This window comes from Strix uralensis, chromosome Z (genome assembly GCF_047716275.1).
Source record: "Strix uralensis isolate ZFMK-TIS-50842 chromosome Z, bStrUra1, whole genome shotgun sequence".
Taxonomy (NCBI): Eukaryota; Metazoa; Chordata; class Aves; order Strigiformes; family Strigidae; genus Strix; species Strix uralensis.
The window spans coordinates 89,822,601-89,846,605 of record NC_134012.1 but is presented as its reverse complement, the minus strand read 5'-3'; the positions used below and the strand labels follow the sequence as shown (position 1 = coordinate 89,846,605).

The 24,005-nt window shown below is 39.6% G+C and overlaps 1 protein-coding gene across 1 annotated transcript in view; it reads right to left on the bottom strand.

Moving 5' to 3' along the window:
- Positions 1–421: 421 nt before the first annotated feature.
- Positions 422–24,005, bottom strand: part of NPR3 (natriuretic peptide receptor 3) — a 48,610-nt gene continuing 25,026 nt past the window's right edge. The window contains exons 4-8 of the mRNA XM_074856352.1: positions 19,379–19,514; positions 15,984–16,078; positions 12,653–12,788; positions 11,007–11,094; positions 422–8,126 (exon numbers count right to left, since the gene is read on the bottom strand). Of these exons, the coding sequence (XP_074712453.1) occupies positions 8,015–8,126; positions 11,007–11,094; positions 12,653–12,788; positions 15,984–16,078; positions 19,379–19,514 (567 nt within the window). The 3' untranslated portion in view covers positions 422–8,014. The remainder of the gene's footprint in view (positions 8,127–11,006; positions 11,095–12,652; positions 12,789–15,983; positions 16,079–19,378; positions 19,515–24,005) is intronic.

Sequence of the window (24,005 nt, the reverse complement as noted above, 5' to 3'; positions counted from 1 at the left end):
AAGATTGCTGCAAACAAATGAACTTGTAGCTTAGCAAAACGTGTAAGTTTTGCCTCTCTGCAGGCTATAAAAATTAATGCTTACTAGTTAAGGTTTCAGTGTTTTTAAAAATTTGGTTCCTATTTAATTGCATTTCTGGAGGACTGAGAATAAATAGAAAAATATCCAAAGTTTGTTTATACTGATTAAAACCTTTTCCAGACCTTAAAATACCAGGGGGAATTTTCTTCCCAAAGAAAGGTTAGATTTGATTCCTGATTTCATCAGTTGCTAATCATCATTAAAATCAGGGATTTATATGGTGTCTCAGGCTCAGAATAACCCTCCTGTTATTAACTCCCTAACATCTGGTAGTACCCTCTATATGAAACAGACTAAGAATTTATAAACAGGTGACAAAAGACACCACAGAAACAGGTGATAACATATTCCTATGTCTTTAATGGAAACATTTTGTTACAATTTAGGTTATGTGATATTCTTGCATTTTTAAAATGTGTGAAAGAAAATGCACAGAATAAAAAGTTGAAGGACACCAATGAATGTAGATACTTTAAATGACCAAGTTGTAAAAGAAATAAAAATACATTACACAAATAAACAAAGGTTATATCCACAGTCATGAATACGCACTCTCCTCTACACAAAAACAACAATAAATAAAATCACATTATATGCAGATAGTTCTACTTACATCAGTACAATATACTGTGCAGCTTTCCATTTGTTTTCTACTTGACTGGTACTAGGTTTCTCTGTTGTCCAGTATTTTTACATTAATAATGAACAGTATCACCAAAAAAAGGGGACAAAGTTAACATCCACAGTGTCTATCCTGAGTCCTCTTAGTTTTGTGATAATTACGCTTCATGCACAAGAAACACAGCAAATTCTACCCATTGCCTTAATCCTGCCGCTCTACCCAAGTCTTCTCAACACTTTTAGACCTGCACAGTAAAGACAACTTTGTTGCTAGGTAAATACCTAACCTAACCTAAAGGCATGGTACACCCTGACCAGGCCCTATGCACCAACTAAATCTTGTTTAAATTTTAGGTAAGGGGGTATGTGAGATTTAAAAAGTGAGTAAGCTTTCTGCCGAGTCTCTCAGAAAGGAGATACGGAACAGTGTACTGTGCAGAAAAAGCTTGATCCCATCCTCCATACAGTCAATAGTATCATCATGGGAGTATAATCAATCCCTGAGCATTTTCTCTCTTCTCTCTCTCTACCTCAACTGCACAGGTATTCTCCCTATATTATCAACAGGTATTTTGATCCCTTGCATCCTATACTGCAGAAGTCATCACAACGTCTGCCACAAAGCTACATCAGGGAGATACTAAATATGGGAGGAAACGTTTACCATCTCACATGGCACCAAGATAAACGACCACTGATTAGTAACTGTGATATTGGCTTTTCAGTGGGACCTTGTTCCTCTCTGCATACACAGTTCACAGAGAAAGAGAAGTTCAGATCATCACCAACTATGAACCAACACAGCTGTGCTCATTAGGTCTGCTGACGGTTTAGTGTAACATTAGCAAAACTGTTCATGGTTTGGTGGGGAGAATTCTGCGTTCCCTGTGCATACCAGCAGAGACTAGAAAGAAACCATTAAAACAAGATTATTTTTTTAAATACCCTTTTTGGTACATTTTCTTTGCTTGCTCGAGTGTCCTCTAAAAACATTCACGACAAACACCAAGCAACAGTTCACACAGAGTGGATTTTAACCTTTCAAAGATCTAATATCTAATGAATCCACGTAAGATTTCTGAAGTACTATAGTTTAACAGACAAACTTTAACAGTGTCAGGTTATTTAGAATATTTTGCCTTTGATGCAGAATATTAACTTAGTGGTTAGTGAGAGATTTTGAATGAATTCTAAGCATATCCTTTTGAAAGCTAGTTTTCTATGCTGTAAATTTGGTGTATGTCAGTTAAGAGTCATTCTGAAAGGTAAATTCTGGAAGAAGTTAATAGCATAATAAAACAGTCTATGCAATGATACACTGGACATAATTAAACACTAGCCCAAGAAAGCCTCAAAGTCATGGAAGCATTATCTTCTTGATCGAAACCAGTAGTAACCTCATTAAAAACACCAACATTAACCTTTATCCTTTCTTCCTCTAAGGTTGAGATAAAGGGAGACCGGCATTTATGCCAAACTCAAGGCTTCACTGGGGCAAACCACAGTGCTTAGGCTTCCTGTCATTCTCTAGAAGAGAAAAGACACTATCAAAGTCTGCTGCACAGCTTGCTGACCCCTGTAGACAGCCAGGTCTGAGGCCTCTCACAAACAGCTATTTGTTTTAATTTCAACAATCATTTTCCACCAGTCCCAGAGCTCTGATGTTAAAAGGTATCTGGGAATGGAAAAAATACACGCCTCAAGCAATCTGAATTCATTTCTGCCTGTAAGCAGTGATATGCATAGTGCAAACACTTCCATTCTTCTACTTGAAAGGTTTCACATACACACAAATCTTTTTGTGCTTTCAACAGCAAGAAAGAAAGGGAGGGAGGAGATGCACACAACACATCTGAAGCTGAAACTTTTTCCAGCGTCCTTAGAAATATATTCCAAAAGTAACTTTGTATTTCTTTGTTTCTAAAAAGGGCTAAAGCTGTTTCTTACAAAACATGCACTTTGCTGAAATTTGTCCCTTCATCGCTCACTGTTGGGAGACAAGTTACTAGGGCATGTTGCTGACCAACAGAAAAGGTAATGTACCATTACAAAGTTGTATTTCTGTTCCCATATGCCCTGCTTTGGGGAGGGTGGTCACTAGATTTAATGTCATTAGGGTAAAAAAATAAAAAAAAAGATTGTCTGACATCACCTGACATCATCTCACCATGCTTGGACTAGTGCATTTCCTGTAAACCTAGTGGCACCCTGTAATCATTTTAGCTTTAATGGGACTGCTTCGATAACCACAATTTACGTTGCCAGCCTTGGGTGTTTTTAAAAGGAAAGTATGCCAGCTGTGAAATTCACATTAACCTTCAGAAAGTTTTTGGTCAACCTGATTTTTCAACTTTGCTTGGTTAAAAGACAGGCAACATCAGACAATTCTGGGTCTAGATCTCTGATAACGGCTGGTGTGGCCATAGGCCAACACAAGGTGTGCCGGCAGCTCAGCAGCACGGTGGCAATGAACAATGGCTGAAATTATGTAAAAGCCACCTCTCAGTGGAGTGGGAGCGTTTCTGACTAAATGATGAAAAATGGCTGTCTCTTTTCAAAGTACTTCTGAAGCTAGAGAAAAGAGCATGAAAAAAAATGGGGAATTCAAGAGTGTTCACTCTACCCTGGGAGAAAATGAAGAAAAATAACCTCAACGGCTTTATTTAAAGAAACAGAACAGCTACATGGCTACTCTAAAGCACAGAGGAGGGTAGTGAAGGATGTGGAACTGTCTTGAGCTCCGGAAAAGGTGGACTGAATTGCCAAAGAAATTTATGACCAGGACTATTAGCTTCCTGTCTTTGATGTCTATTCTTGGCTTTCCAGGAGCATTATGGCATTCATGAGGTGAAAATCGTGCTGGAGCCAAGGTCAGTTAAGGCTGATGCAGCCTGTTCTACTGCAAAGCTGAGAAAAATTCACTCTGAACTGCTTCAAGATGCTGAGTTTAAAGCCTGAAAACACTTCACTGAGGGCCTGAGTTTACTGCCACTGAATCAATGAGAGGTTTTTTTTGTCAGCTTAATGACAGTGTGATTGCATCTCCAAGCCAAAAAATGAATCAGAGATCAACCTCAACCAACAATAAAACATGCTGTCAGGGAGCGCATTCTTATTTTGTCCAGCACAAATGTTTTCAAAGTATTAGGTACACCTTGATAATGCTCCATTAAAAAACAACAAAATACTTTCAATAATGCAATACAGCATTTCTTAAAAACAAACTGAAAATAGCTTTAACAAACTGAATTCTGGCCACAATCTTGCAAGGTGCACAGCACCCTCAATCAAAAGTTTTAGCAATGACTGAATATTCTCAGAACTTAGCTGGGTTTGGTCTTCAGTGAAGCACATCACAAAGAAACTGGTAACTGACTGGTGATGGTGGTACTCACAGACAACTTAGAACACACAAACTGTCCAGAAAAAAACCTGCAGAACTACCAATGGCCCAGGACAGCGCATCTAGGCATCTGACTCTGAAGTTGTGGGTCTCAGCATACTAAATCACAGGTACTATTGAAAGTTTTGCTTCATCTTTATCAACATGCAGTGGACATCCATGCATTGAAGATTAAGACGGTAGAAGTCAGGTAATTTGTCCATAGTATCCTCAAGGAGAGGACTCTGAGGTGAATCAGCTGTTAAGCTGACCAATATTTGGTAATTTAAAAAAATGTTAAATTTGCAGAATTTGTCAAACTTTGACAAACAAAAAGTATGAAGCGACTAGTTCAATTTCAATTTAAGAGGCACAACTGTAAGATTTAGAAATAAACACTGACCTATGGGGCCAACCTTTCTCTGATTCAAGCACATGGCAAGATTCCCTTTCGTTCAGCCAGGGCCAGGATCATACCCTTAGGTCCCACGTGAGCAAAGCACTTAGAAGCTGAAGTTGAGCACATTTTAAGTGTGTTCCAAAGTGCTGAGCTGAGTCAAGGTCCAACTTGTGCTGCTCTGTAATACAGATGTATGTTTGTAATACAGGCAATTTGTTGAAGCCAAAAATGTAGGTTTTGAAAATCTTTTGAGAATCAATTTTTATTATTTTGATTAGACATTCCCTTACAGAATTTGAAGCCTAAACATTGTGGCATTGAGCTAATGCAGATGAACCAGAAAGGAAAAGTGCATTAGCTGGTAAAGAATCTCTCTGCTGAATAATCTAAACTCAAGGCAATTTTTGATCTATGGTCCATAGAAGACCTGGGAGCTATTAGCAAGAGGCCTGTGAGAGGCAGCTAAGAAAAGCAAGTTTTTTCATGCTATACAGGAATCTACTTATGTGAAATGTCTTAAATGATCTCCACACTTCCATGGGAAAAACGCACATGTAGGTGTGCAACAATTCAGAAAGATTAAAACCCATGTGCAAGAAAGGTTCATCTTTCTTGGGAGGTCCTGGTATGTAAAGTTGTGGCTAGGCCTCCATCAGCATCCCACCAACAGCCATCTCATAAAAAAACTTCTTGAGGTCATGACTATAAACCCTACATAAAACTGGGAATCAGAATTACTGTATTTTTAATTAAAAAGTAATCTTTCATTATACTGTTTTTTCTTTTTTAGTATGTTTAGCTATAGTAAGATGATGTAATAAAAAAGCTGTCATAACAATTTATTGTCCCAGCCAGATCTCCTGGCTCAGATCTTCTGGTCTGACCTTGCATAGCACAGGAAAAATACACTACTGTCTTGCTCCCTAACTAATGACTCTTTTGAGTACTAGTTCACACTGCAAGGCAAGTCATAACAAATATAATTTTGGTAAAAGTTTATGCTTCAAATCATACCCTCTTTTCTCTACATATTTAAGGGTTTTCCTTCCCTTTTTCTGTGTCAAAATAGTCAAATGGATAAAGGAAAGTGAGAACTCTGAAAGGCATATTTGCAAAACAAGTAGATCAAAACTCCCTTGGAAAGTATTAAAAAACCCCAAACCTTAAGCATGCCTAAAGGCTAGACAAACTCAAATGCTTGAAAAAAATTCCAAAAACTACTCAGGAAGTCTTTTTTTCTCCCCCAGCTCTGTAACAGTATGAATGCTACTCTAGCCTACATTCTTCTCTGGTGTCCATGAGACAAGGAGGCTACTTCAGAAAACTGTCCATTGACCCCAGTGTTACATTGGCTAAGGCACCTTTGCAGAAGTCATACAGGCACAGACTGGGAAATGGGATGATGGAAATCTACTGTGTGAACAAGAGCTGTTACAGTCAGTCCTAAAGACACCACATCTACCTGGTCTACATCTACCACCTGTACTGGAGCTGCCCTGACAGCCAGGAAGCCCTGCCCTCTGGCTGCCTGGGACACTGGACAGTATTTCGTAAGGGCAGGTGATGAACCCCTGCATATCCTAAGAGACAAGTGAAACACAAGGAAAAAAAAGTCCAAGGAAATACTCTATGGGCTACTTCCCCATTAACAAATAAAAGGCAGCAGAAAGAAGACAGAGCCAGCTTTCACTCTTCATTCACTTCCAGCTACCCAAAATGGTTTCTCTGAATTGGCACTCTGGCTTCTCAGGACCTTGAATTTTTGTAGAACACAGGCTTCGATGTCAAGTCTGACTATAACTGCTGTGGGCAGAAAGTTCTGCTTATGAAATCAGAATAGGATAAACGAAAAGATTTCAAGCACTAGAACCACAGTCATAGCTGAATTTTCTCTCAGAAAATATTTTTATGGGTCTTCTTCACCACACTTATAATATGTACTGTTCATTTCCATTTGTTGACTAGAAAGTGCAAGCTCTCCTTTGTCTAGTATAAAATAACCTGTCAGTAGCTATTTCATCACAGATTCAGTTTTGTTCCTGGTAAAGTCAACGGCAAAAGTCCCAGGGATACTGATGGCAATGAGATTGAAGTCAGCCCTAGAATAGTGTTTTACAACCCCAATTCCTGAAGGTAGTTCCTTGCGTGTTTAATTGTATACACATGAATAGTTAGTCTCACTGACTAATGTAGGTCTATTTAACATGTGAAAAGTTCATTATTTTCAGGATCAGGGCCATCATCACACAGACAATTCAATAACTGCATTTATATTGTTTAAATGACTATTTGAATGTTGCACGTGCCTGGATAGAAAGTGGGGGAAAAATTCTGTTAATATCCACAAAGTCACTTCTCCTCCCCTAAATACTGGTTCTAAAACATATCTACAGCTGTTGACTTTCCCTGCCTGTTACTCCTATCATAAAAAATATGTCTTCAAAACATCCTCTCCCTTTTAAACCTACCAAAGCAAAAATAGATACTTTAATAGAAAAATACAAGATAAAAATATCCTAAAAATAAAATGGTAGCATGGAATGTCATTTTTACACAAAAAAGATCCCCTTTTGAATTGCCTCAGCTATACAAACACTTTCATATTTACAATTCTGGATGTAGTCCTGTGCTCACTGAAGTTAATGGGATTTTGCCATTGACTTCACTGGGAACAGGAGCAGGCTCTACATGGACTGTATTTGCCTCTCTGACAAGTCATGGCAGTGGAGAAAAAAGAGCATGATAAAACACATACAAGACTGAGGAATTAGCCAGTCCTCTCCAGAGGCCTGATTGTCTTCTCCCTCACTATCTCACACCTGTGAAACTCCTCATCCTTCACTGGAGTTTTTCCTAACTCCCAGCACCTAAGAGGGAGAATCAGTGCTTTTGTTTGTGATACTACACAAACAAGGAATGAATGGTTTGTGTGTGTTTCCACCTGCCCGACTTCTCAGTGGAGTTAATTACACCCCAGTGGAGTTAATCACACCTGAGTGCCAGTTCCCTCCCAGAACTAAACTCCATATGGCCAATCTTGTATCCCCTTTAATCAATGGCAATGATTCAGTGATGCAGGATCATACCCCAGATGAATCCCTTTTTCCCTTTTGACAGCAACCAGCACCTGTGTCTGTGAAACCATACTTGATACCCATGGGTGAGATGCAGTTAAGGAAGGAGGTGACAGGACTTAAAAAAAGAAGGGATCAGAATGAGGCATTCCCCATCAACTAAACCCAGATCTGCTGTCCCTAATATATGCTTTAAGAAATACTGTCTTTACATATTAAGTGCATCCTATAACATCAAACTGCATCATTTTCTTTTTTCATGAGATGAAAGGCCATGTGGCATAATGTGATTAGTAAATCATTCCTGAGCTTTTGAAAGAAATTAAGACAAAATTACTGCTTAAAAGAGTGAGTTCTTCAAGAGCCTCTTCTTTTTACACTGATGTCTTTGGTTGTGTCCTTTTTCCTAATTCTTTTTTTTCCTAGGAAGAATGGGATTCTTTTTCTTCTTCTTCTTTATGCAGCAGAAAAATGAGATCTAATGGAGTCTTCACGTAACTGCCGATGTTTCCCCATGTTACACTCCTCCTGTCGAGTTCGTCTCTCAATAGTTATTCTGTATTTCTTTCTGCATGAAAGGAGAGGAACAGAGTGAGAAATCCTTCTCCCGCTACAGGATAACAAGACTTCCCTTATAAAGAATGCCTGTAGGGGACAGCTGGGTGCCAGTTGAAAAATGAAATGTGGCAGAATGTGAAACCCTGGTCAAAGATTAAAGTAGTTTGCCTCAAAACATTTTACCCAGGCTCAAGAATGCCTGTTAATTTCTACACAGCAGTCTCACAGACGTTTGCTTCTTTGAAAATTTCTGATCTAAGTGATTAGGAAGTTTTTGCGAAGTGTCATGTGAACTATGTCACATCACTGCTTTATATTGATCAAAGCCAAATCTCTCTGCAGTATATGGGGGGCGGGGGAGCACTTTCTGCAGAGTTCAAACAACAGATCTGACTCTTTATTCAGTTGGTTTCTCACTGAAACTATATATTAACTAACTAATCCTCCCATCTCCCTCTGAGAAAGCTACTATGTTTGTAATGTCAGAGGAGGTAGTATGATGAATTAAGAAGAGGGATGTAGAGGACAGATAAGAAAAATACAGTTGCTCATGCATCAGACAGTTTTTCCTGTGTGTCTTCCTCTAGGGCCTTTTGAAGAATTCTGTTATGTTACTTTATACATCAAACAAGCCCTCTGACTGCCTTTCAGTTTCCCCTTTAGTACCCAAATCTCTCCCCAAAATCATAAGAAGATTCACATGTGTATTTTATGCATTTATGCTTCTACTCAGTTTCAGAATGGCATTAGTCCAACCCCATGTGCATACAGTACCGCTTGTGCAGATGCATGACAAAAAGCTTTTGTGCCAAGGAAAGCTCTGCTCCACTTGCATGTGTAGCAGGAGTCAGAGCTAGATGTGTAGCAGTGGAAGAATGATTTTCAAAACAGCAAGGTTTTAATTTGGGTAACATGGCTCAACAGAAAGTGGGAACCTACAGGTTCTGAAAAGATTCCCTAGACATTTGTGTCTCTATCAGTAGGCTCTAAAACAACTTGAAAAACCTATGTTCTTTACTTCATTTATGTATTTTCAAGTCAGATCCTTTCACAGGTCAGAGCATGCACAGTAGTAGCTCATGCACAAGGGCAGGTCCACATTTTAGAAATGCAGCTCTTTAAGTTTAAATCCTTTCAAAGCTACGTAGCGGAACTACTACCCAGATCTTTTAACAGTTCGCATACACACTCAAAACTGTGTTTGCATGCTTATTTATGGTAATCAGAGATCCAAATGAGATGTAATCAGAAGGTACGTGTACAGTTTGAAAGGTACAGAAGGTGCAGGTACAAATTACTTCTAGGCTCACAATTGCTAGACCTACATTTTCTGAAAATCTGACCCGTAAAGCCTGATATGTTATGTTTCATATGTTTATTCTAATGGTGGAATTAGAGGGTTGTCCCTGTTCCTGCTTTGAGTGAGTGTAATCAGATCTCCAGGGTGGAATTCACCCATGTGTCTTCAGATGTCTCCAACATTCAGATTCATCTGACAGAATACCTGTGGCTTCCTTCTGTCAGTGCAGAGAAACAGGCATTTCTAAGAGGGATTCTTCTGATCTGGTTTAGCTTTTACATGAGGATGACATGAACTGCACCAAAAAATGCTCTTTTCTCCCCTCTGATCATAAATACAAAGATGGGGTGTTGAGCTCATGTGTGTACATCTACTTTTACAGACACTCACCTTTGCTCACACGGATTTCCAATCCAAATCTTTGTGTCAGATGACTAAGGGGCTAAGTTCCTACAATGATGCTTTGCATAGTTTTCTACCAGCTCAGGATATGTCTTTTGCCTCATTTCTTGTCCTCACATATAAATTCCCTCCCAATATTAGCCATGCTAAGAAACACACCTAAAAATTGTCATCTCAGAGTGAAAATGTATAAAAGATGCAAGAACCTCTGACGACATATAAAAACAGACTTGTATTTTTTTTTCTTTTAAAGACAGTCTTTAATTGGCCCCAGCTAACTTATCTTGTCTCAATCCCAAATAACATATTATATAAGCACCAAACACATGCAAGAACAAAATCACTCCACAGAATTTCAGTTGTAAACACCTGATCCTGGTTCTGCAATCCTTTGAAACCCTGTAAGTGTGCTGGTGAGTTGAAGCAGTTTTTGCTTGTTTCATTTTATTAACATGTTTTTATAAACAGATATTTTTACTGGGTAGAATTTTTTGATTCTTATATGCAGAGGTTAATTCTATTCTCCTATCTGCCTTTTCTCTTACATAGCATAAGAGGATAAATTATAGCATATATAAGATGCTGAACGCGTATAACTAATTTATTCTGTCAGCGTAGGATCAACTCTCAGGACTTTAGATTTGCTGACTAGCAGTGTAAGAATTATTTTACTTAAACAGGAATAAACCGCTGATCACCCTGCACTGACCTCAGCTTATTAAGTTAAATGCACAGCTTTGAAATCCAAATGCTCTCTTATACCAAAACAGAAATCTCTTTCTAGTTTCCAGTACAATTCCACTCAACACTCAAAAACTAAGCATGGTACCAGGCAAGTGATATAAAACTCTTGCACAATCACAGCCTGCACAATTGTGCTGGCAAGGAGTACTAAAAAAAGAAGGCTTTCAAGGCCAGGGCACTTCACTAAAGCAACTGTGAATGACTGGAACTCACAGGAATCACTTCCATGAGTAAAGTTACTCAGAGATGTAAGTGGTTTCAGTATAAGGCCCTGCGTCAATAAAATGATTTGGATATACACAAAAGGACAGTCAAAGCGTGTTCACTGTCTGTGGTGAGAATGTTACCACAGATTATTATGGCACCTCCGTGTCTCTCATCAAGGATGTCCTGTCAGAACCTGAGAGGTTTGGATGATGAATACTTTCAACGAATTGGACTAACCTGAAAAAGTAGAAAGCCATTAGCAATCCTGCTCCAAGCAAGGCACCCACAACTATTCCTGTAACCGCTGATTCTCCTAGACCACCTGCTTGAAAAGGGGAAAAGTAAACAATCAGGGTTCATATTGAGAACTATTTGCATTCACATATTGGAAAATACACACAGCTAGGAAACGAGTGACCAACATCAGATAATAACTAAAGCCTTTCAGAGCTCAGGACGCCATGGAACCTCTTCCTTAGTTCCAGTTTCTCCATGTGTATTTTTTGTCCTTGCTTTCCCTGGGGCTAAACCAGCCCTCAAGATCAGTGTCAGATGAAGATGCAATTCTAGAGATGTGATGGACAGGAATGTTTTTAAGAAAACTGTTCTGGACAGCTCGGTCTGAATCATAACACAGACTGGGATTACAGTGATGCACTAATAGGAATCAGCACTGAATATGCCCTGAGTCATTATAACAGAAACAAACTCATTTCACCTGGTTTAGCATCACAGCCCTCTAACACCCAGGTTTATTAAAACAACTGTATGATTATCCAACAGTTCCTCAGTTCCTGTTTTTTTCTGAACCTATGCTGTTTCAAGTTAAAGCCCTATGACCTTCACCTTGCTCCAAAATCTTGAGGCAAAGCAGGGACACTGGCTGAAGGGGAGCCCAGTTAGGGACTGTCACTCTGCAAACTGCAAGGGCAGCTGAAGAACAATGGCATTTTCATGTGGATGCAGCCTGCTCCCTTTTCCACGCCTACCTGGGTTTGTGGAAAGGAACAGAGAAATATTACGGAAATTAAACTGCTTCCTCCTTTTCATTTATCCTTCATCCTTTGAGGAAATTTTGTCTGTACATCATGATGTGTGGAAAGAAGAAGGTGCATAGCTACACCAGGCTGAGCACGGAGGGTATGGCCTGGAAACAGTCTCTACAGTATGTGTGTACACAAAGGTTTTTCAGGGATTAAAGAATTTTCAGGCTGCAGGTACCTTTTCCCTGCAGGACTAGCAATTTGTTTCCTGTGAAAAGCTAAGATCACCGTTTGCCACTGAGACATCAGCATCTTTCTACCCTTACCTCCTTGCAATGTCCTGCTCACTACAACATAGTCTGCAAAGTGTGTATACTGGAAAACAAGGACATCTTCTCTATAAAGGGTAGTCCCAGTCTTCTGTATTCACAGGTGTTGCCCCATTCAACTGACTTCCCTTATTCTCAGCCTACTGGAGCCCTTGCAGTGCCTTCCCACGGCACTGAAAATCATTCTGCACTAGGAAAACACTGCTCCCATCAGCACTGGCCTCCCCAGCTGCTAATTATCCATGTGATATTCTCTGTTTGGGGTTTCAGTTAAATCCTCTTTTCTGGCTAAAACAGGTTTTACCTTTTAGCCCCTGGACAGTCCTAAAGCCCCCAGGGCCCTGGGTGTGCATCATGACCACTGTCACGTCTAAGTTCAAGGAAGTGATTCAGACCACGTACCACCCACCACTGCCAGACCTTAACTTCCCAAACAGTCAGCAGAGAGACAGTCATGATGTCTCAGATGGACAACTGTCCTAAGCAATTTAATATGGCCCATTATGTTGCATCACCACATGGATTCCTCCCTCTGACAGCCTGGGCAAGAGCATTAAGTCACAAAACTTACATGATTTACACGGTGTATTGTTTGTGTGCTCCGAGACTCGGCTTTCATCCAGTCGCAGCCTGCCATGATTCCAAGGATATTTAACATTTGATCGAATTTCAAAACGTCCCTGCTTTCCGTAGTAGTCCCCAATCACCTATGCAAAAAAGAAACAAATGAAAAGATTTTCCTATCAACTTAAGGAAATAAAACAAGCAGGACAGCAGCATCACTCACTTGGACTCCTGTGGCAGGATGCTGAACAGAGAATAGGGCTGAAGGGGTCTGTGGGAGGTTATGTAGAGCACGCCCTGCTCCAGGGCAGGATCAGTTGAACAAAAAAAGCCTTCCTGACTGATGTTTATCTAACCTGTTCTTAAAAGCCTCCAAAGATGTCGACTTGACAGTTCCTTTAGGCAATTATTCTGGAATTTGGCTATCCTTGCTATCAGCGGTTTTCCCTAACATGTAACCTAAATCTCCCTTGTTGCAATTACCCATCACTACTTACCGAATTGCCAGTGGACATAAAGTATCTTCCTTTCTGAAACATCACTTTACATATTCACAAGCTCTTATCTAGTCTGCCCTCAGGCTTCTCTTCAATATAAACCCAGTTCACACAAGTATTTTTAACCCTCTGAATATTCCTCCTACTCTCCCTGGGCTTTCTTCAGTTGCTCCATAGTGGGTTGAGTGCTCAGGACTGTCACCCAACTACATGAAAGTACCATTTCAAGTGCCTTATGTGCTGAGACTCCTGACTACACACTCCAGGCAGGAATTTTATATTTTGCAAGGATCTGGAGGTACTTGATCACGGTCTGCTAAAATCTTCAAATCTTCTGAAGAACTACAACAAAGCCTGTCATTCTTCACTTTGTATTTCTGCAGTTGTTGATATTTACACAGAAAGGGCCTTTCATGCTTATTATCCCAGTAGCATGGACTATTATTTCAGACCAATTCATCAAGATACTTTAGAATTTCAGTCCTGCCCTCAATAGTAAATCCAGGCTTTATTTAAGATAACATACGTTGGCTCTACCGCAAAATTGCAGGACTAAATTGTGCTAACAGTAGTAGGTCACTCAGCTGAAAACAGTTCCAAAAAAATCTATCTACAGTAATAAAGGCCAAATATCATGACACTGAAGTAGTCAGAAGCAATGGTAGAAGCACATCAAAACATGTATTTATCTTACCATGAGTAAAAAACATATATTAATACACTGGGTTTAGAATTCACGCCACCAGTAGCCTGTTCAAATATTTCACCTAAATTTCATTTTGAGGGGAATGAGTTAAAAGATAACATTTCCCTTGGTTAGCTACACAAAGGTAGATTTCACTCTAAATAAAGGAACTAATTTCTCTCCCAGTTTTGCAACTGGGAGATAAATCCTTAGGAGCCTTTCTTTAACATTTATTCAAAAATGAAGGCAAATTCAGTACCTTTCAAACTGGAAAAAGTAGAGGGGAAAAATCTCAGAGACCATTTGCAGGCAGCAAACAATTAACTAAGAGATTGTTTAATTTATCAAACAGGAGTGGGAGAGTCCTCTGTGAGCAGGGCTTATTAAATATGAAAGCATGCAGGCAGACTTAAGAAGAACAAATAGCTATAGACTGTACCCAAACACATTCAGATCAGAAGTAGGATATAGAATTTTTAATAAGCAAGAGTGGTTAAACAGTGGAACAAACATCGAGGGAGTAAGCGAGGCAGTCCCTGTTCTTCACTGTCTCCAAATGAAAAACAAATGCCTGTTACAGCGTGAGCTTTAGTCACATGTAAACTACAGGGCTCCATACAAGGGTAAGAAACCTGCCTGCCTGTAATACAGCTGAGGTCAAACTAGGTAATCTGGTGTTTTCTTCTAGCTTTAAACTGTGTGAATGGACCTGGGAAAACAGCTCTGCCCAAACACCCATTCATCTGGCTCAGTTCAGCCGAGAAACATTCTTGCACAGATGTAGAAAAAATTGGCAAAATGAATAAAGCAAGGCATCAAAGAAACAACATTTTTAGAGTGAGGCACGAGGGTAGAAATGAATGTAGCAGACACAAATAATAAGTAATCACATGTAAGATATGTTCATTGCATGTATATTTACATACATCATAAACAAAGCAGAGGGAAATTAAAATGAGCAGTATGTTAAAAGGAGAAATGTAACATCAAAGAAATAGAGAGTTTAAATTGTAAGTGAAAGAGCAATGGAAAGAAGGGTATGAGAGGGGAATTAAATTGATAAACAAGATAAAAAGCTAACGGACTGAACAAACAGAAGAGATACAAGTTGTTCAAACCAAAGTTATCCCAACCAATCTGTACTCCTAGCTTCAATTAATGATGATTACTCCTACCCCTGGGAGTGTCTGTAGTTTATTGCTGTAGTTTTTCAGTCACTTTTACACACCAAACCACACTAGACATCCACATGCTTTTAAAAATGCTTCTTGAGTTTGTCTCTGTAGCAGCACTGACAAGAACAAGACAACTCCACTAGATTCAAATCCACACATAGAAATGTCCAGCTCAGATTTACTGCTGCTTTATGTTTGAGCTTGATGAAATAGGGAAGGCCAGCAAAGCTTAGGTTGATGTTGACTTTGCAACTAACAGAAGCTTTACGCTGTAGCTGGAGTTAGGGCAATATAAGTATTAATAAACTCAACCCAGTCATGCTATTCTCTATGTGCAGCTGGTGCTATTTCTCCTAGACTGTTTCACAGTCTGGCTGCTTCCACTGCTGCTGCGTCCAGTGGAATAACCCATCTGGTATATACTGAGCTGTCTGATTAAAATGTCTCTTAAACATTGAATACAAGGCACTCAGGTCTTACTGCCTGATAAACAAGGTGAGGCAAGGTCTGCCCTCCTGCCTGTGGTTGACCACAGGGTAAGATTAAAATACCTGTACTCACTGTGTTTATACATCACGGTAATTTGTGCATCCCTGTTGCTTTAAGATTAATCTTTCTTCTTACCAATGAATAAAAGGCCTTGCTCATTTAAAACAATTATTTCTCATATTCAAAATTTGTCAGTAGTTAGCTAGCTTGTGAGATTTCACTCTTTAAATTTTAAAGATTCTAGCATCATGTGAAGAAACATGTATTGTTGAAAAAAAGAAGTTAAGAGAGTTTGAAAAAAAACTTAGGATAACTACTTCAAGATAATTATTTTACAGACAGGATTTGGTCTCCAGGTTGATAAGATTAAGCAATACTATTTTAACATGTATATTAAATAAACAGATGCCTGCCAAGTAAACAGATGATGTCATGTTACATTACACTAGCTAATTCATCAGTGGCCAGTTGCAGTGGTGTTTGTTTCCTTACCTCCTGTGTGCCTGTCTCTGGGTCCGTCATTCCAATCACAGAGAAATCCCCATATCTGTCTCCATTGGCATCAATGGACACCTGCCCTGCAATGCCTAAAGAATGGCATGTGAGGAATTAGAAAATTAATTAGTTAAAATACTGACCCTTTCCAAGGAAAACAAGAAAACAGTGGACAGGTTTTTACAGACCGATATGACAGGAAATGTCATCAGTCTCCCAGCATTTTTGTTGGCATTCCAAGAGAAATTGTAATTTCATCTCGGTGTCTGCATTCCTGAATTCTTAACATTTCTCCTTTTTAAATATCAAATGTGTGAGACTGTTTGGGGAATACGTGAGAAAAAATCTAATCCAAAAGCCAGCATGCAAGAACAAAACACAAATATATGTAATGTGAATTATTTACAGAGAGCCTAACCCTGAAATATCTAATGATGCCTCAATGAGGAGAGTCCAGAGGACATAGGGGCACAGACCCACGCCCCACAGACTGACAGGGTTGGTGCACCTATACAGCCAGTCCAGTGTTGTTTCCATCTGATGGGATACTGAAGGAGGCACAGACAAGGGGCACCATGTGCATCACATATGTATTAAGTCCTGCATTCATTTACATAAGATTAACTGCATAATATGGTGCTGTTAGTTTTATATTTTTAGACCCTCAGTTTACTTCCTTCCTTTACAAGTTCTAAGGAACTTTAGGGAAAATGGGAATCACAAAACTCAAAGGATAACTCAAGTCTGAAGGGGCTTCAGGAGGTCTCGAGTCCAACCTCCCACTCAGAGCAGGGTCAGTCAGGAGGTCAGAATAGGAGGATGCTCATGGCTTTATCTGGTCTTCAAAGTGTCCAAGGACGGAAACTGTACAAACTCTCTGTTCCAACTGTCATGGTGAATAAAAACCTTCTTGCATTCAGTCCAAACCTCTTCTTTCAATGTATGCCCTTGTGTACAAAGAGTATAACTCCAACTTCTTATAGTGCAAGTCAAACAGGTTCTTAAAATACATCAAACAATACCTATTAACTATGATGAAGACATTGTAAGACTTTGCTGATATGCTTTATCATCTCAGATATTCTCCAATGTGATCCTCCACTGTCTGACATCAAACATAGCCATTTACACCAGTGCAAGTCAAACAGGCACCATTATACATCCATGTTACACCAACTACATGACTAGACCAGGCACAAAGCAGTAGAGAATCAGGTTCTCAGTGACTGTAAATCAGGAGAGAGAGGTCAGATATTCAGCCAGAGTATAAATTCCCCTTAACATACTTAATGATAGTAAACACGCAACAGATTAACACACCTCCATTTATCTTGCCTCTTTTCCCATTTAGCGATGTCAGGAATGCTTAAATTTACCGTGATTTTCAAAACATGTAGTGGCCATCAAAACATTATTGTCAAGCATCTGTTTCATTATAACAATACACGAATCAAACAATTGCCAATTTGATTACTGCAGGAAAACAGAATGGGTGTAACAAATTCTTGGCCATGAAACACTGGAAGAGGCTGTTACGAAGAGCTGCCATGTCCTTGCCTACACAACAATTTGGATTCTGGATCTGACAGGAGGTGTAAATTGGAACAGATACCTTCCTGGCCTAAGTAAGCCAAAACTATGTTTTTGGAAGTAGGTACTAAAATTTGCTGAAACTCAGAATTCCTATGGGATTTTTTTTAATGGGAAAGACTAATTTTTAACTTTTCTATCTGAATCAAAATAAAGACTTCGAAATGTCAACATTTCCTGCAATATTCTTCCTTAAGAAACATACGCAGGAAATTTTGAAACAACCTTAATGGAGAACTGCATTTGGATGAAGGTGGAAGGATTTTATCCAGACTCTCTTTTGATCTGTTAGGTATCCACATACAGAAATTTTTGCTACTTTTTCAGAGGAAACACCAATGAATAGAAAATACTCTCCATAAACTGTGCCCCGCAGTCATTCCAGGGTATCTCTAACAAACCAAGCAGTAATAAATCCTTCGATCATTTCAGCCTTATCCTTTCCTAAGCACATGGTGTTGTTGCCTGTGCAGTTGTGACTGGGAGACTGTGAACGCTGCAGGAAACAGCATCCACATCCTGCTGGAGTTCTATTGGGTCACCTATTCAGAGCAGGCTGTAAAATGAAGTGCCCAGGCAACTAGATATCTAGATGTCAGCAGTTAAATTAATGACATTAATGAAACTGGAGTTCTCATCATTGAGGCTCACAAAAGTTTAAGTGAATTATAAAGCTTCAGTCCTGCCGTAGAGCCCAGTGGGTGTATGCATGGACTGCAGTGCTGCATCAACTTCAGAGAGGGGCTTACAGGCAGAATAAAGGGGTGTGGTTTTCCTAAAAGGACTGGCTTGCAAGACATCAAGTTAAAGGTCTCTTTCAAAATCAGTTTCATCCTTGTAAATTATGTCCAACAAACTACTGCCACAGGGAGGAGACAGCATATGACTTACCTGTGTTCAGGCCACAATCTGAAAACAGAAAAGAGTTTTGGAGCTACTGTCCTTGCCTTCCTCCACTATGTCCAGTGGTTTCTTAGAGCAGAGAACCTGGCCACTGAGGTTTTTCTTAAACATTCAGATTAATCATGCGCTTCTTATCTAGGGGAAATGTTTCCTTCTCTGAGGCATTTTCATAGGAAATCCTGCCAATCCTACACCAAAAGACTGGAGTATTGTAAGAGATGGATGGGAATACTCTAAGAGATGACCGATTAATCCAATAATCCTTGGTTTCTTTATTACAATCCCAACCAGGGAAAAGCACTCACATTGCTTTGCATCAGAAGGGTGACATACAAGTGCCAGTTCCGCTGCCGAATTGCAGCCTACAGGATTAGGCACAGAAAGGCACAGTGCTGTTCAGCTGCTGCCTCTGAAATAACAGGCACAGCTCCTGAAAGGAGGCTGGGGAGAAATCCTTCCAGGGCCCAAAGGAGCCCTGTCAAGAAACAAAAAAACCTGGCACCTGCTTGCTTCTATCCATTCCCAGACTTTTAAGATAAAAAAGTCAAATGGAAAAAATGAGGCAATCTCAGAGCTAATAGATGCACATGAGTAAAGTGAGCAGCTGTAATCTTTTCAAAAACAAAGAAGGAGCCTGAGAAAATTATTGGTTTTCTTTACAAGATCAGTGAGGGTCATTAAATCGTTAGGAGTTTTTTGAGCTGAGTAAGATCTCAAGGGTTGGTGCAAAAAAAAGTCAGACTGGTGAGATATGTGAGCCAGCCTTAAAGACATATATGGTTTGATATGGTTATTTTCCTCTCATTTAAGAGTGGAATAGGCATGAGTCCTTACTCTGCACACAACGAAGACCTGGATTTTTTTGACTCTGGAAGCTGGAATAACATATTAACTCTTACCTTCGTATGTTCTGTTCCGTGTTTGCTGAACAATTTTTTCCCCATCTTTCTTACTGAAACCAAACTTCAGGACTTCCTGTAAAGCTAGAGCATAAAGAAGAATAGCATCATGGAATCCTTCCACAAACATGTTCACCTAAAAAAAAAAAACAAAACAGGAAAAAACCCAATGGCAATTGACACATGAAAAACTTTTCTTCCCTATGGAACTGATTAACTAGAGAGAATCTCCAAATTAACCAAAATGACTAATTTGGAGGGTTATTTTCTCAATGGCTGGAACACAGAGGGAGGTGTTTCAAAAAAACCCAGGGGAAAAATGGCAACTTTTGACCCATTTTTAAAAACAGTTAACCACTATCTGCTATTCTGAACATTCAAATTACACTTTAATGTTGTGTCTGAATAGCTCTGCAGACAGGGGAGAAATTTGCAGATCACAGTTCCCATGCTCAGATGCACAAATTCTTCAGCTGACCACGTGAGGTTCTGTAAGGTGCTGAGAACCCTCTTCATGCCACAGCACCGAGTATGTCCTCCTTCCCCTGCACAGAGGACTTAGCACCTTGCAGGATTGGGAAGTATGTTCTGCCATGATTTTTTTTGGAGCGCGCAAGTGGTGGATTTGCTTGTTTAATGATTACCACTTTCATTTCTGGCCCTTGTTCAGCTGAACATCTTTCCACTAGCAAATGAGCAATGGAGGAAACTACTTACCCTCTATAATAATGTGTTCTCTGGAACTGCCAGGAGAACAGTTTCCTGTCCTTTACAGTTTTTTCAGTAAGTGACATGAAATGAATGAAATGTTGCTCTCTAACCCTAATTTAAAAGGAGACTGCTGCCAACCAACTCTGCCTCCCATGAGTCTATGTAGGCAACCTACAGCTTTTGGTCTACATCATTGTGAGTAACAACAACAGTTAAAAGCAGAGTGATGCAGAAACATTACAGGTTTGTTCACAGTAGCCTGCTGTGTTTCAGTGATGAAGCAGTAATTATTTTAGGAGCTGAGTTCAGATGGAGACGCATCAGCAGAAGCAGACACACATGGCTTGGGCCATGTATTCCTCTTCTGTAAGCAGCAACTGACATCTCAGTAGTGCAATACACCCTGGCTTGATGCATAATAATTCAGAATTAATTCTCTTTTCAGCTGCAAGAAAGATGTTCCCATTCACTCACAGTTTCATTACAATGGAAAAGCTCCTGACATACTAGTAAATGCGTAATCAATGATTATGCCACATTATGAGGTCTCTCATTGCCATTTCCAGTGAACAACGCACCTCTACAAATATCCTCTTGGACAGAAACAACATTTAGCTTATCTTCCACTTCAGTGCATCTAAACAATTTTAAATGCTGGTAAATAAAGTGCTATTCTAACTCTCACAGTTTTATCTGGACATTAAAAATGTTAAAAGATAAAAAACCATGTAACTGGTTAAGTAAATAACTGCTCCATAGATAAAAAGTACTACACAGTTGATTGGCTAAGCTGAACTAACCAAACCCCTAGTAATGTAATTCCATGCAAGATATTACTTCACTCTTAAACCAGTTGCCAACAGTTAGGAGAATTTCAGAATTATTTACCGATAATACAAAAGTTTACATTGCTCTGACATTTAAAATTGGACCTTTAGGTAACTCCAACCTATTTTTCATTAAGAAAATGCACCACCAGTTTAGGGGAAGAACCCACAGTGCTACGGAAGGCGCAGAACAGCTCAGCTCAGTCTGACAGTCAAAGACTAAAAGGCAGCTGCAGTTTTGACCTAAGGAGAAAGCATGAAAGAAGAGGTGAAAGTCAGGCTTTTGGTGGAATAACAAGAGCTGATGGACAGAGTGCACACTAGGACAGGCTTTGCCAGCAGGGGCTTTAATTTTTCAGAACTGAAAAAAAAACCCAAACCAAGAAACCACAAAGCTTGACAACTGCTTTATGTGCCAGTGTTAGAGTCCAAGTGGCCTGTGGATGGTCAAACATGGCCTTTCTTGATGTGACACTCATTCTCTCCGGAGAGAAATGAGTCTCTCTAGTTGCTTTACCTCCTGCTGGCTGATTTACAGCTTGTGGCTGGCATCCGTTTCAAGGAAAGCTATTTGTCACTTCCTTTGTCCATGGCAAAAACCTCTCTGTAACACAGCAACCTTCAAAATCCACTTTGTCAGCTGATTTGCTCAATCTGAAATCTACCTATGCCACCAGCCTGAAAACCTTCCTGTAGACACTGCAGATTTGCCAGACAAGCCCTGTCAAAATTCACTTGGCAGTTCGGGAGGTTACTGCCACAGCCCCTTGCCTTGACTCTTGGCCAAAACCCCTGACATTACATGCGAAAAATCACATTAGAAAAACATCAGAAGATGTACAAACCCCAGCATTTTATCTTACATTGTCAAGGAAGCTGAAAGTGATGGTAATTTATGCCATGTCAAATCTTCTTCTAAAACAGTAATATTCACTGTTTGCATGTGAGATCACGCCTACACTCCCCAGCCAAACCTTATGTTGGGCACACTGGCTACTTTTCACATTATTTCAGGAACGTGTTCCAGCACCAATTCTTGAAAGGGGATACAGGATGCCATGAAGGGCATAGGGTTTTCCCACATATCATCGATGCTCGCCCATTTAGAATTTGCCACGATCCTACACAGAGAATAGGTTGCATGATGTATAAGACTGCTCTAACCTAGAAAAGAGAAAACATCAGAGATGGGAGGTATTACAATGCGAAGTAATGGCTGCAGATAATTTCGAAGGGATTGCTCTTTTTTCACTCCATTTTCCACCTGCCCAGAGCTCACTCAGGTTCATTTTGCAGCCCTGTTGCCTGTGACTGCCTACAATGGATTCTCTGAGTAAAAAGAGTGCAAAATTCGTCCCATCTGATACCACTCCTGACTTATTAGAACAGTCCCAAGCCATATAGTCCCAGGACTTCCTTTCTGGACAACATTAACTCTGTTAATGATATCTCATGTACCCTCATGGGTATAAAGGATTTTCTTTCTTCTTCTTTTTCTATTACTTTAACATAGATTCTGTTTCACATTCAGGCCTATCAAATGATTACACAGTCACCTATCAGAAATGATGAAACAGACTGATACTAAATTTTCCTCAACAATTTTTACATTTTTTGGCCTGTAATTTTAGAATACCTGACAGTAAGAGTAAATAATGCTTACCAAAAAATCCCATCCTTCCTTTGCTGCAGGAAAAGGGTTAAAAAGGGTTGGAATAAGTATATGTTCCGTGAACGTTTCAAACAGGGATGAGTGTAAATATGAAGATGTCTTTACAGGTTGCTTGAAAGTCTCCATGGTAATTAATAATGTGTGGTTCAACATCAGACAGCCCTCAGGACAAAACTAAACAGATTATAAAAGCTATTAAAGATCCACAAATCTTATAGGTAATTAACAGTTCTTTTAGTTCAGCTCTTAATAAAAAGCAGAAGTTTTTGATTATGGTATTTTCCATTTCGATTTATGCTGGGTTTTTTTAATTACAGGTGCAAGCTGAGCTCCAAATGCTGTGATCATAATTTGCGTGTCAGATCTACTAAAATGTTGTTGTCCCTGACCCATATTGGAGAGCAGAGCCACCCCACAACATGTGTCATCAGCAATATGAGTGGCAGCAGAGAGGCTGCCAAGTTTGCTGAACATCTTTGCAGACTGCAATACAAATATGTGGAAACCCCCCCTGATGACAAATCTTCTGTATTACTTCCATATCCCATTCAAGGTACCATATAACTAAAAAGCAGGTAAGCTAACTGCATAGCTGGATGAGTTAAGCATACATTTGTGTCTTTTAATTTCCTACCTTTCTACTCTTAATTGACCATCTTCCACCAGAAGAAAAAACCCACCATGGAAATCACATGAATAAATTTTACACGGTTCAAAGTTATAGTTCCCCAAGCAGCTATAGTGTGACCACACTATTCATATATAGCAAGGTGTTAACAGCATACACAGCAATGCGAAATACTACCGACATGGAAGACAGCCAAGCTACAGCTATGCAGGACCCATAATTTTCCATATCCTGCCCACTGACTGTTAAGTAAGCTTATTGTCTTCCACCTGGAACCACCCAGCTCTGAATCACAGCAATTCCACCAATTCATACCACTTCAGTGCTAGGTGAGGAGGGTCATCATCACTTTACTGCACAAGCAAACAGCTAATATTCCCCCAACTCAGTCTCTGCATCTACTTCCCAGTACATTCGCAGTGATTTTCAAGTTGTCAAACTATAGTCCCAGCCAAAATCAGTGAGGACCCTGGGGAATTGTGTAGGGTATACCCGACTTTTTGCAAAAATCTTACCAATTTCATACTTGACATGATGCTCAGGTGAGCAAATGCCCATTGAAAGTCTACCCTCTTTCAGATTAGTCTACAGGGATGAAACCTGAAGCAATCAAGTATGGAAGTTTGATCCTATAAACACATGAAGCTCATCTAACCTCAGGACTATGAATACTGTAAATGAACCCTCATGAATTTTAGCAATATTGTGTTACATTGTAAAACTATGGCATGACACAGTAAAAACACGGCAATGAAGTTCAAATACAGCAACTATATTCCAAATATATAT